We start from the raw sequence: 11,937 nt of genomic DNA, 5'->3' as shown, positions 1-11,937 counted from the left end.
AGCGATAAGCAAAATATGGTAACATAAAAGAACAAGCAAAATTAGGCAGTATGGCAACCAGTGGCATTCTGTTACGCTCCACAGCTGTAACACCAATGAATTCTTCGGCGATCGGACATTTCTATTCCAAGGTTTCTTGACAATGGTCCGAAGACCCCATCGGGGTACGAAGCACCACAGCAGGGGGTACGAGATGCATTGTGGAGGTAGGCCTATATGCTGAGGAATATTTTTCTTGACCTATTTATTCAAATGGAAAATAGTCTTCACGCTACGCGCGATTTTATGTGAATGGGCTTGTGTTGAAAATGGACAGGACATAGTGGCCACGAGAAATCTTATTGGAAGCACAAGGGGTACGATCCCACGATCGCTAAAAAGGCTGTGCAATGCTATTACTATGGCTTAATAATGATTATATTTAAGTTGTTATTGATATATTCCAATGATAATCGAATGCGAAATCTAACGCTGATTTAATTGGACTTGGGCAATGACAGTAACAATATAGCCTACCTATCACGACTATATCAAAACTAGGATCAGGCTACACCGCTCAAATGCTCTGATATCAGATCAATATTCAGTAGATTTTAAAATATTCTAGGGCTACATAAAATTGTGGCACGTTAAAGGCTGCAATATTATAACCCAACAGTTTTGCGATGGCATCATGAATCCTCTCGCATGACGTCTAAACAAATTATGGCCGGCACAAAAACAATTTTATTCAAATATTTGAAAATGTGATTTTTTCACTGTCAAGCGTGAATACACAATAGTAGATTACATTTACACGATGTTTGTGAAATGTCTGTCTGCAAGGTCCCGTCAAATAAGGCTTAGCCTACTTGGAAATTGTGCATTGAATATCCATATTACTGATGCTACGTCACGCGGCGTCATCAGAAGCTAGGAAATTGGCACGCGAGCACATAAGAGTTGAGACCTCTGATCTAGTTTCTGGGGTTACCATATTTGGGAATCCGGTAAGGAGGACACTTTTTCGAAATTTTTAAACTTAGTACACCAGAGGAAAATCTTGAAATAATGGTAAATCCCCCCCCCCCCCCAAAAAAAAAGAAAAGAAAAAAGGTCAACTTTCCAGCTCAGCTCCCGAAATAGCAACCGGAGCGTCATAACTGCAGTGCTGATTTACTGTATCTCAGTCGAATTTGGCCCTGCATTAAACCAAAATTCTCAAAAAGGGGGGCAAAATCTCAAAAGGATGACATTTAGGCGTCGACGGAGGACATTTTAAAAAACCTGACAAAGGAGGACAAATATTCCTAAAGGAGGACGTATGGTAAGCCTAGTTTTAGGAAATTGAAAGCAACGGATATTTACTGTAAATCTTGTTGGGTTGACTAAATTGTAATGAATCATCACTTAGATTCGACTCCTGCACTACTACCCGTTTTTTACGACCAAGAAAAAGGACGTATTCTTATTTTCAAATCATTTTCATATGGAAACATGAGTTTTATGTCCATCAATCGGTTCGATAAAGTTCATGGGTATTTCTGGAGTCGAAATATATTTCTGGTTAAAAATGTATTTTTTGGCCTGTTGTGTCCCACCTTCCCTGATGTTTCATAGTAATAGATAAAATCGTCGAACAATCCATTTGTGTTGCAGCGAGGGAGCGTATCACCACGTTAATCACCACATTTAATTGGTGTTAATAACATGAATAAAGAGACTCAAGGAGGGTGCCTGATTTCAAAGACCAATATCATATCTTTTCATTATATGGTTTTGTGGTTTATTGAACTGATAAAAATAAAAATTGCTAAGAGAGAGAAAGAGAGAGAGTCTTCATTTTCATCCAACCAAAATACATAAAAATATGCATGCACAGTATTCGATATCAGATAGGAATGATCGATACGACCTTGAGGGTCAACTAGTCTGATCACACCCGCATCGAACAGGTAGCTAGTAGCTACACTTGACTCTAAACAGTCTGGCTGTGAAAATTGTTAGTTAAATAAACTGAAACGAGGCAGAAATCATGTCAGTGCTTCCCTCTGACCTGCTTAGATAGTGATAGACGCTACTCTCGCTACGACCTTATGGTAGCCGCAGCACTTCAAGTAGAAAGTCCTTTTATAATTTTATCGTTTGACCCTACTCAATTCCAGTTATTTTCATCTTATCACCCAGCAGTCAGTCCGATTTCGAGTAATTCTACAAAAGATCGCGCCCAAGTCCAAATCACAATTTTCAGTCACGAATCATCAACGGGTCATGTTTCATCATCATTAGCAGAGAGAGAGAGAGAGAGAGAGAGAGAGATGATAAGTAATAGCAGATCTTCCGCCGCGAGGTAGTTTTTGAAAGTGCAGTGATAGCGAAGTTTGATTAGGCTCTAGTTTCAGGTTTTTGGAGCATTTTTAGAGTGAATTCCAAGTTCTCAATTCTAAAATGGATAGGCCTATGTATTAAATATTGTCGGATTTTTGAAAATCCAAAATTACGACGCGGGCCGCATGCGGCCCACATGTTTGAGACACTGATACAGGTCATGCATGACACCACTTTACCTCTTTATTAACTGTCATGCGCGATAAGAACGTGGAGTTAGCGATGGGTGTGACATTTTCGTCCTGGCGTACAGTGCGAAGATCCAGGAATAACGGGGATAACAGAGACCGAAACGATTCCGCGCAATGCGTAGCAATTTGGCACAGATCAGAGAAAGAATTTTAATGGATTCTCGCTTTAATACAACTGGATAAAAGCCAGGATGGAACACCGCTACTTCGGGCAATAGGTGGATGTTAGATCAAGAGAACATAACTGGTCATTTCGACATTGCATTGTGTCTAGTGCATGTGTCTTGAGCCGATGGAAATATATAATCTTACGATTATTACGATTATATTGCTATAATTCTAAAGCACACCCTCCCCCAAATGCAGAGTCACCGATCAAATATACAAATACAACACGTTACAAGTCAGATGAAATCTCTTTCAATAGCACGGCATATGCGCCAACATAAAACATCACTGCAAGAATTCACTAATATGAATTCGCGATTGCATATTTTATAACGAAATACTGCGTGGTAACGCTTTACGGTACCAACGGGTACGATGCGCAAGTTGCAACGCCACACATATTCGATCCCCTTTCCATGTGAAAGTACCTGAAACACACAAGTAACACTGTCAAATATTGTAGACATTAAAGTGGCTTGTAACGCTGCAACAGCGAATCATTTAGTTAAATGCTCCATTCAATCGTGCTTTTATGACGGAATAAGCACAATAGGTCTATCAGCTTTATGCATAGGAAATGGTATTGACGTCCACATTTTCTGCTTTACAAACTAATATTGATGTATCGCTGACATGATTAAAAAACATATGAGCCTATACTGCTATAAGGTATGTATAATGTATTGTATATGCTATGTACAAATATTTGGAGCAGATGACGTAAAATGCAATCGCCTGACCCATGCGCCACCAGAGGTGGTCAGCAACGATGTAATTATATTTTGGAGAACTTTTACTACATACTCAAGTTCTTAAATCTCTAAACTACTCCCACTTCTACATCACAGTGTTTTAGGCAACTCTATCTACATTTGAATACGTTCGCATCGCTATTGTGAGTGAAATTTTCATAAGAACTAGGCAAAGAAGTTCCCCTATCAAGGTAATTGAAATCCAAGTCCATCAGTCATTAAGCGTTAATCGGGAAGATGCACTCAACGATCTTGAGAATTACTACCTCCGATTACTGATAAGAGAATATGCGACCCCTTGACCAAATCCATGTTTGCATCTACTTGAGTACATTCTAGAACCTTCGTTTTCTACCTACATTTGAAATGGTGTTGACATATCTCGGAAATCCCCATACTTCTGCTGCCTGTAATTGAGTATGCGACCCGTCTACTCTTTGAATCTCCCGGATTTTCTGACCTGTGCTTTCTTCTTTCCTGTGACGCAGTTTTCGCGTCTTTGAAATGGCTACTTCCACTTGTTTTTGTGCAGAAATTTACGACGTTACATCTATTTGAGTACCATTGACTATATTTGAAGAACTTCTTGAAGGTACATAACTTCAATATACAATCGAATAGTATATTCATATTGAAATAAGCCCGATTCTGTTCAATTCTCTACTAGTTGCTGACGATTACCCCTGACGAGTGTCAGCCGAAAATATTCGGGTTCATTTCAATATGAATATACTATTCGATTGTATATTGAAGTTTTGTACTCCCAAGAAGCTCTTGAAATATGAATATACCATTTGTATATTACAAAACTGGCTATTTTGACCACCTCTGTGCGGTACACGAGTTACCATTAATAGTATTATCATATATAAAATCATTTAGCGATTGATATAATATAACCTATAAGATTCAATCAAGTTTTCGACTATGTTTTTACAGATTGATACTGCGTATAGTTAAATCTGATTCGAGTCGGATACGACGTATTACGCACCCGTCAATCCCGAACGAAGGTCCCCAGGAATTCTTTATGATCCAATAGTCCTTCCCGGTGTCGGCATCGGTGTCATACCCGACCGCTAAAACGGCATGGTTCACATCGGTCGGCTTGTTGCCGCACGTCGGGCTGTGAACAAATAAAAGCCGCTCTTAAAATGTCAGCGAATGCAGGTGCAGTTGCAGTAAAGTTGCTTTTACGGAACATCATGTGATATTGGGTAAATGTTTGCAGATAGGGTTTGAAAACGCTTTTACGGTGTCAAATCATTTATACGATTTAGGAGAGATTTCATATATTTTCACAATTGTACCCAAACAATTGGTTCCTTTCGGAAGCATTGGAAACGCCTCATAACTTCCGTTCTAATTAGTTATTCATAACATATCTCACAAAACGGTGTTTGTTAGATTATTTAATGTATAGTATGCGATAAAATTCTTTCTAATACAGTAATATGAAGTGATAGCGTAGCATCGGCAATTAAACACAATCAGGATGAAAAGTTCGTTTAAAGATTTGGGGAAGGTGAAATATTTGAAGCGATTACGTGACCGTGTATGTATTGTGTCGTAGTAAACACAGATTACGCCCCAATGTTCAAGTCGGAATAGTAGAGTGGGCAAAGCAAAGACGCTCTTTCCCTTTGGCAACACTGCTGTAGGCCATTCGGTATGGGTATGCGCTTTTATAGCGAAATGTATTGTGGATGTGCTTTAGTTGAATGCAGATGCCCTACGGTTATGTGGGTTAATCTTCTCTCTCTTATTGTGTGATATTTAATGAAATGTATGTCACTGAGTCGTACAAACAAACGATGACCTAGACAAATTGCACAGTTGAGTGATTACCGCCTCATTCTCCTTCAAAACCCTCAATTATCTGTACATACATATCGCATGACATCGACAATTTAAAGCAACTTCTGTCAACTTCAAACTCAAGGTGTTTTCCACGCTATAGTTATCCTGGGTGATATCACTGATCCCTAGCATCGTAATAGAGACGGATGTGATACAATGGTGGCGGTGCTATCCTAACTTCCGTCTCGTCTTGTTTTATTACATTAAGAATGGATAATCTTAGTGACACCATTACGTAATGCAATGCGATGTCTAATGCAGCGAGAAACGACCCGATTACATGAACGTGAATAACTTCCAGACCTGTTTAATTCACAAGATCGATCAAGGTATCGCAAAGCGGTACAGGCGACGTATTCAAAATATCCTTGTATGTGAAAACACGACAGAATTACAAATTTATTAGCGCATAGCTATTACGCACTGGTCACGCGCTAACCGCGTTGGACAACTAGAATATTTTCAGTATTTCCAAACTACATTATAATTATAATTATAGCTACATCGTGTTTTCAAAATTAGATTAGAATTACAATTACTGTATTCGCAAAAACCTGGGATTGAATTAAGTCCAATTCGTATCAAATCAGACTATCAGAGTTCATTCTAGCGAGAACGACAAATGTCCGTACAGCAAGATTGATAGGATAGGCCTATACACACAAAATGTCTTCACAATCAGCTTACTTGGAATAGACGCCCGACTTGTAATGCTGGAAATCCGGGGTGACTTGAAAAGCGACGCTTACAGGGTTCATGTGGGCTACGGAGGCCACAATCGAATCCTCGTCGTTCTGGGTGATATTCACGACACCTCGAACAAACGCTTTCGCTTTCTTTGGGTCAAATTCGCAAGTTCCGTTCTGTTTCGAGGGAAAACGATTTGTAAAGTGTGAGAATGCGTGCGAGTGATCGTAGTATAGGTACGGTAAATGAGATACTAAATCCTACGGTGTTTTAAATTGATGAAATTACTTCATAAGCTGAACCTAAACTGAACTGATCATACTACGATAACTACGACGGATTCTCCGGCCACGGAAACACGACACAATATATGACAACTAGGAAAGGATGCGCCCTACATATAATCGAAAATGAATTAGGCGAATGTAGGGTGTGATTGTCAGACTGTATAAATTTGTACACTGTACAAATAAAGAAAACTATCCCGTGACTATACACGGTTGGCATCTAGAGAAAACTTGGAAATCGGCATTGTTGCGAACAGTCGGAGCGCCGTAATAGGTCATCGTTATAGTCACTGTATGGCGGTCTGATTTTCAAAAAAATGATAATATTTCTACTTTTAAGATCAATTTCAGGGTTGGTGCAGCGCCCTGACTAGATCGTAATTTATATTTTCAGACTCAGTGCGACACCAGCGTTCGTTCAAGAAAAATTTTAATGAATTTCTCGGGACGTAATCCATAACATTTTCGTCTGACACTCGTCAGCGCAAATACTCAGATGACAGATCTCGCGCGTCGTTTGTTTGCGTGCCTTGGAGTCGACTTTCATCAAAATACGCCAACCTAGTTTGTGCCATCTACATATAGTACAGTGTCACAGTGAGCTTAAGCGATCTAGTCGCCTCGATTATACGAAATTTCATGCCGGTGACGTCATATTTGGTGATACGGTTGTTGATATACAATGTTCTTACCAATTGTCTATTAGTTAATGACGATTACCGCTGGTGCCAGCCGAAAATATCCCGGTTTATTTCAATGTGAATATATTATTCAAAGGTATATTGAAGCTCTGTACCTCCTTAAGAAGCCGTTACCTATAGTACATAGACAGAACGTGGTGTTTTGAGCGGATGAACATATCAATAAAAGTGAATGAATGAAATCAACTTGGATGTTATATATATTTACTTTAGCGTCGTAAGGATAATCTGATTCCGACTCCAGCCCGTGGTTGTACTTGATATATTCGAACGCGTGGCTGGGTAGTCCTCTGCAAGAAGAGCAAGATCGTTTTAGCTGTAATGCTCGTCACGTTCGTGGTATACGTTGGACAGGTAGAAAATTGTAAGCTTTTCCGAATTAGATAGGAATTAGAATCGTAGCCACATTATATTTCAAATAAGACTGGAATTGAAATTGCTGAATTCGCAAAAACTAGGAAATGCATAAAATTCCGAATCAGAAATAAACAAAACAAATCAACTTCAAGTCATATTGAATCGGAATATAAGCATGGAAATTGCAAATGTCTGTACAACAAGCTTGGTTCGTTTCACACTATACACGTATACAGTTTGCCTGTAGCATTTATATACCAAAAAGGAATTAGATTATAACTAAATTTATAGCATAGAATCATTTCACAAAATTTGATTACCATTAGATTACCGGGATTTCGCTAAAATAAGACAACTAGATATAGTTTTTCATGTCAGTTACCCGTTGCATCCGAAATTGTCGAATTTCAGCGCGCAATCAACCAGTTGTTGTTCCGACAAGGTATAAAGATGATGACCCTCTCCGTGAATCGCAGTGGCTGACTCCAAACATCCGGTCGTGGAAAACGTCCAACAACTTCCGCAGCTCCCCTATGCGTACCACGCAGATTTATGAATCACCCGAAAACAGCTGAGTAAACCCGAGAGTTTCACCTGGTTTTTGACATGCGTTACGTAATTCCCCTCTTCGCGCCAGTCCTTGCGGGGAGGTAGCTCGTAAGGAACGAACGATTCGCGGTTAGTGGCGCTGCAATGTTGCGGGGCACCCAAACGGATTGAAAACTCTTCGTGCGTTAAATCAGAATATTCGTTCAACCCCACTGTGTGTATAGTCAATGTGTTGAGTTATATCATAAATACCAACATGATGATTTCGGATTAACTATACTTTGCCAGGTATGCCCTTCCAAATTGTGGTTACGAATGGTGATGAGGTTTTTCAAAAATACCTCGAGGCGATGTTCGTGTTCGTCGACTGTGTCGTAGGAGCGCGTGTGCTCGACCATCCATTCCTTGAATAATGACACATCTAAAAAGTAAATAAGACACGATCTAAGAGCGAAAATTAGTAGAATACATGAAATCACAGAACTGTATGTATCCCTCGTAAGTGAACGTCACCACGAAGAACAAATTTAGTGCAGGCGGTTGCTCTGTTGTAAACTAATTGGCGTTAGCCGGAATGCATTAGTTACTGTATAGGTCAAGGAAGTTTCAATCGCGTTTCCTGTGGAGTTGTAGCCTACATCATTCATCACTCGCCCTGAAAAAGTTTCCTGACCTAGTACGGTAAAATAGTATACAATGAAATCGAACTTGTGATAAGCACGAAAGCATCCCTTTGTACTACGCCAACATGTTCGATAACGCTATACTTGAAGACCTTTGATACGCAAATGAGTTACGTCAGTAACAGACAGATTTTGACCGAAGTCGTACAGCCAATTCAGTCCAAGAAGTTGCAATAAATCACTTAATTCTAGTAAGATTTACACTACACATTACGCTTTATATACATTACACAAAAAATTTATCAAATTGTCAATAATGTTGACGATGTACAATAATACACTAGGATAGAGGCATGCACGCGAATAACGATTTTCATGCAAAAGTAATATACTTCATACCTACGCAATACGCATGACAGTGAGTGTCTGAGTGATAATACTAAATTAACGATGACAGGCTGCTTCAAAGTAATACATACCATTGATATCATATTTGCTCATCACCACAACTGCTTCTTGTGAAAGTGCATAGTGAAGTATCACGACTAAACTCAAATATCGCAACATGACTCGGCAGAACTCTTCCGCAGTGATAAAGTACGAATGCGTGAGTTTCAGCTGCGCGCTTCGATTTTATTTGGCAGCTGGTCCTTGATCGACGCACGCATCACGTGACTAAACAATTTGAGCTGAATGTTTTACTTTTAAAGGTCAACTGCATCTTAAAAATGACTTTGCCTTATATCGTACGTTATGTGGTCAGGAATATGAATAAAATAATAAAAATTGAAATTACATGATAGTTTTCAAGTAATTTAAATTATAAATCGAAAAGCTGAAAAACGGATATGAAATCATTCAGCTATGAAATGACGTCATGTGAGTGACACGGCTAAAGTCCTGGTATAGCTCAGTACGGTAAACAGATAGTTATTAGTGTTGGGATTGATTTTGATACTGGATGTGATTGTGAATATGGAAGGTATGAAGAAGATGAGGCACGGAGGTACATCTGGTGTCGGGTATGGTTGCTCGAATACGCGATATTCGGTACCCAAAGTGTCTTTTCATCGCTGTCCAAACCCTATTGCTGGAGAGGATTATGAAGACTGTGAAAGTGATATCCAATCCCTGTCAACTGATGATAGCTTCCACCCAACAGAGTTAGATGGCGAGTCAGAGTGAGTACTTGAACAGTGTAATCATATTTGTACCAAGTCTTCACCAAGATATTGATTTGCAGGCATTCAGATTCAGAGGAATAGCAAGAAGACCCAGTTTGTGATTGTGGACAGAAATAAGCTGGTGAGCATTTTTCAACATTGTCCAATGTGTCAATCAGAGTCGGACGTGCAAGAGTCTGGTTTAGGTAGCACACTGAGAATCAAGCAAGACTGCACAAACTGCTCATACTCTAGATTTTGATTTATGGGTAGTGTAGATGCCGTTACATCCTTTAAAGATGAAATAGCCTACTTGACTGTATCAAAAAGAAACAAACTGCTCCATTCAGCATATATACATGATACATATAGGCCTAAATTTAAGTTACAATAAATAGCATCTTTGATTCTGTTGTTTACCATTATGACAATCCATTTTCAGATTCATTGGCATATGAAAGGATTTGCGATGTTCTCTACTCCACGCGAATGAAAAATGACATACGCCATCTATCGCCGAATGGAAGCACTGCTGGAAGTGAATCATTCAATGCCCTCCTCAATCATTTCTGCCAAAGTTATATCACTACAACCATATTTCAGTCAAAAAGCCAGGTAGGTACCTTGCAGTGTCTCGGCTATTCAGAACAACCTATATCAGATTTTGGTATGATTACTAGCCTCATCAATTATGCATTTTTGTAGGATGCAGTTGGCAATCCTGCATTTCAATGAAAATTGCTCGAAAACTCGGAAAATGCCGAAAGAAAGAGCACCGCGGTCAAATACCCGAAGTACAAAAATGGGGAATGTACGGTCCACGAGATACTTGAAAATTCAACATTTGGTAACTGCCGTCGATCTGACTGCATCATAAGATTTCGTCATATTGTTATGCCTGTTCTAGATTACTGCAATGAGCTTGTCAAAGAAGTTCAAGCACTCATCAGAACTGGACCAGAAACTGATGTTGAGTTGAGCGATTGTGCTGAGACCGTTCCACCTCCTCTGACTAGCAGCATAATCAAAATTAACAGAGAGGAAGCTATTGCCCGACCGACATAAAACTCGATATGCTTTTCTGCCTGACACAGTAGTTATTTTGGTCGATGAGATATATGCGTTTATTATTTGGAATACAACTGTACATTCACAATGTGGCGTTACTGAACTGGAATCCTTTATAAGAATTTGACGTAAATTTTGTTCGGACAGCAGTAACAACGCATGCAGGCAGGATTTTCCGCTGCTTTTTGCCACAGAATCCCCATACCCAGCGAACACAATTTCTGTAGGCAGTATGTTTCAACTTCCTGAAAAGTGAAAACAAGTGTATTAGTGCGAGAAAAGTATTTGGCGACCGAATCAGAGACTCATCCTATTCATGCATTGAACTCGATGTTATTATTCTGCGGCAATATTCCTGTTGATATCCATAGTAGGACATCTGACTAGATCAGAGGATCAGACTAGATGACCTTCACGGTCTTATCGATCATTCTTATCTAATACCGAATACTGTGCACGCATATTTTCTGTACCACCATCACTGCCGTTTGTTATGTATTTTGGTTCGATGAAAATAAAAGACTCTCTCTCTCTCTCTGCAATACGTCAACGTCCAGACACACTGAATTGCATCCTGGCAATTCTGTGATACACTTTAATTCTGTCAGTAACTCTCGGAACCTCCTTACAGCAAAAACTTATCAAGATAGACAAGATACATGACTGAAACGAGCTATTACACTACACACTATATATACAACTGTATTTCATGTAGTCTCGACGAGTGGCTTGCGCTGAGCAAGCTGGGCTGATCATGACCCATCATATGAAGCTGCAAGGGGTTCCACTGACGTGGGATCGAGCGCATCAACACCTGAACCAATCCGGCATTTAAACGGTAGTTTTGTAAGTACGTGCAAAAATGATACTTACATTCGACATCCGAGTACTCGGACTCAGTCTCAATATCACTTGGCAAATCCGTTACAATGGAAACCTCGGGCATAACTGACTAGAATAAAAACTGCGAGAACACAAACAGCCGCTGTGACCGGTGTTGATAATATGTGTCACTCACTTGACGTCACAATGCACATTCTGCTTTTTCTGTAAACATGCCAATATTGGAACTTTCAGTCAAAATTACGGCAATTTCCGATCGAGTTGAAACACGGAAAGTCGGTAATTTCGTTATGAAAAAAAATTCTGAACATGATTCCGCAA

The 11,937-nt window shown here is 39.5% G+C and overlaps 3 protein-coding genes and 1 long non-coding RNA gene across 5 annotated transcripts in view; 2 read left to right on the top strand and 2 right to left on the bottom strand.

Moving 5' to 3' along the window:
* The window catches only part of LOC145447973 (uncharacterized), a 389,824-nt gene that overhangs the window by 8,376 nt on the left and 369,511 nt on the right, over positions 1-11,937 (top strand). The window lies entirely within an intron of this gene.
* Positions 2,956-9,175, bottom strand: LOC145447965 (pro-cathepsin H-like). The gene is made up of 8 exons (XM_080326263.1): positions 9,022-9,175; positions 8,200-8,340; positions 7,965-8,131; positions 7,753-7,901; positions 7,222-7,303; positions 6,026-6,201; positions 4,473-4,604; positions 2,956-3,154 (listed from the first exon to the last, which is right to left on the bottom strand). Exons 1-8 carry the CDS (start codon positions 9,107-9,109, stop codon positions 3,082-3,084), a joined length of 1,008 nt encoding a protein of 335 aa, XP_080182389.1. The 5' UTR covers positions 9,110-9,175; the 3' UTR covers positions 2,956-3,081.
* LOC145447967 (uncharacterized) lies at positions 9,256-11,311 on the top strand. The gene is made up of 4 exons (XM_080326264.1): positions 9,256-9,847; positions 10,148-10,320; positions 10,411-10,552; positions 10,613-11,311. The coding sequence occupies exons 2-4, from the start codon at positions 10,202-10,204 to the stop codon at positions 10,682-10,684; spliced, it is 333 nt and encodes a 110-aa protein (XP_080182390.1). The 5' UTR covers positions 9,256-9,847; positions 10,148-10,201; the 3' UTR covers positions 10,685-11,311.
* Positions 10,803-11,776, bottom strand: LOC145447968 (uncharacterized). Its single transcript, XR_013917762.1, has 2 exons — positions 11,647-11,776; positions 10,803-11,587 (listed from the first exon to the last, which is right to left on the bottom strand). It is a non-coding gene; the product is annotated as an uncharacterized LOC145447968 (long non-coding RNA).

This window comes from Botryllus schlosseri, chromosome 10 (assembly GCF_051294905.1).
Source record: "Botryllus schlosseri isolate E-star chromosome 10, Bs_hap1, whole genome shotgun sequence".
Taxonomy (NCBI): Eukaryota; Metazoa; Chordata; class Ascidiacea; order Stolidobranchia; family Styelidae; genus Botryllus; species Botryllus schlosseri.
The sequence above is the reverse complement of the archived record's forward strand: the minus strand, read 5'-3'. Positions and strand labels throughout refer to the sequence as shown.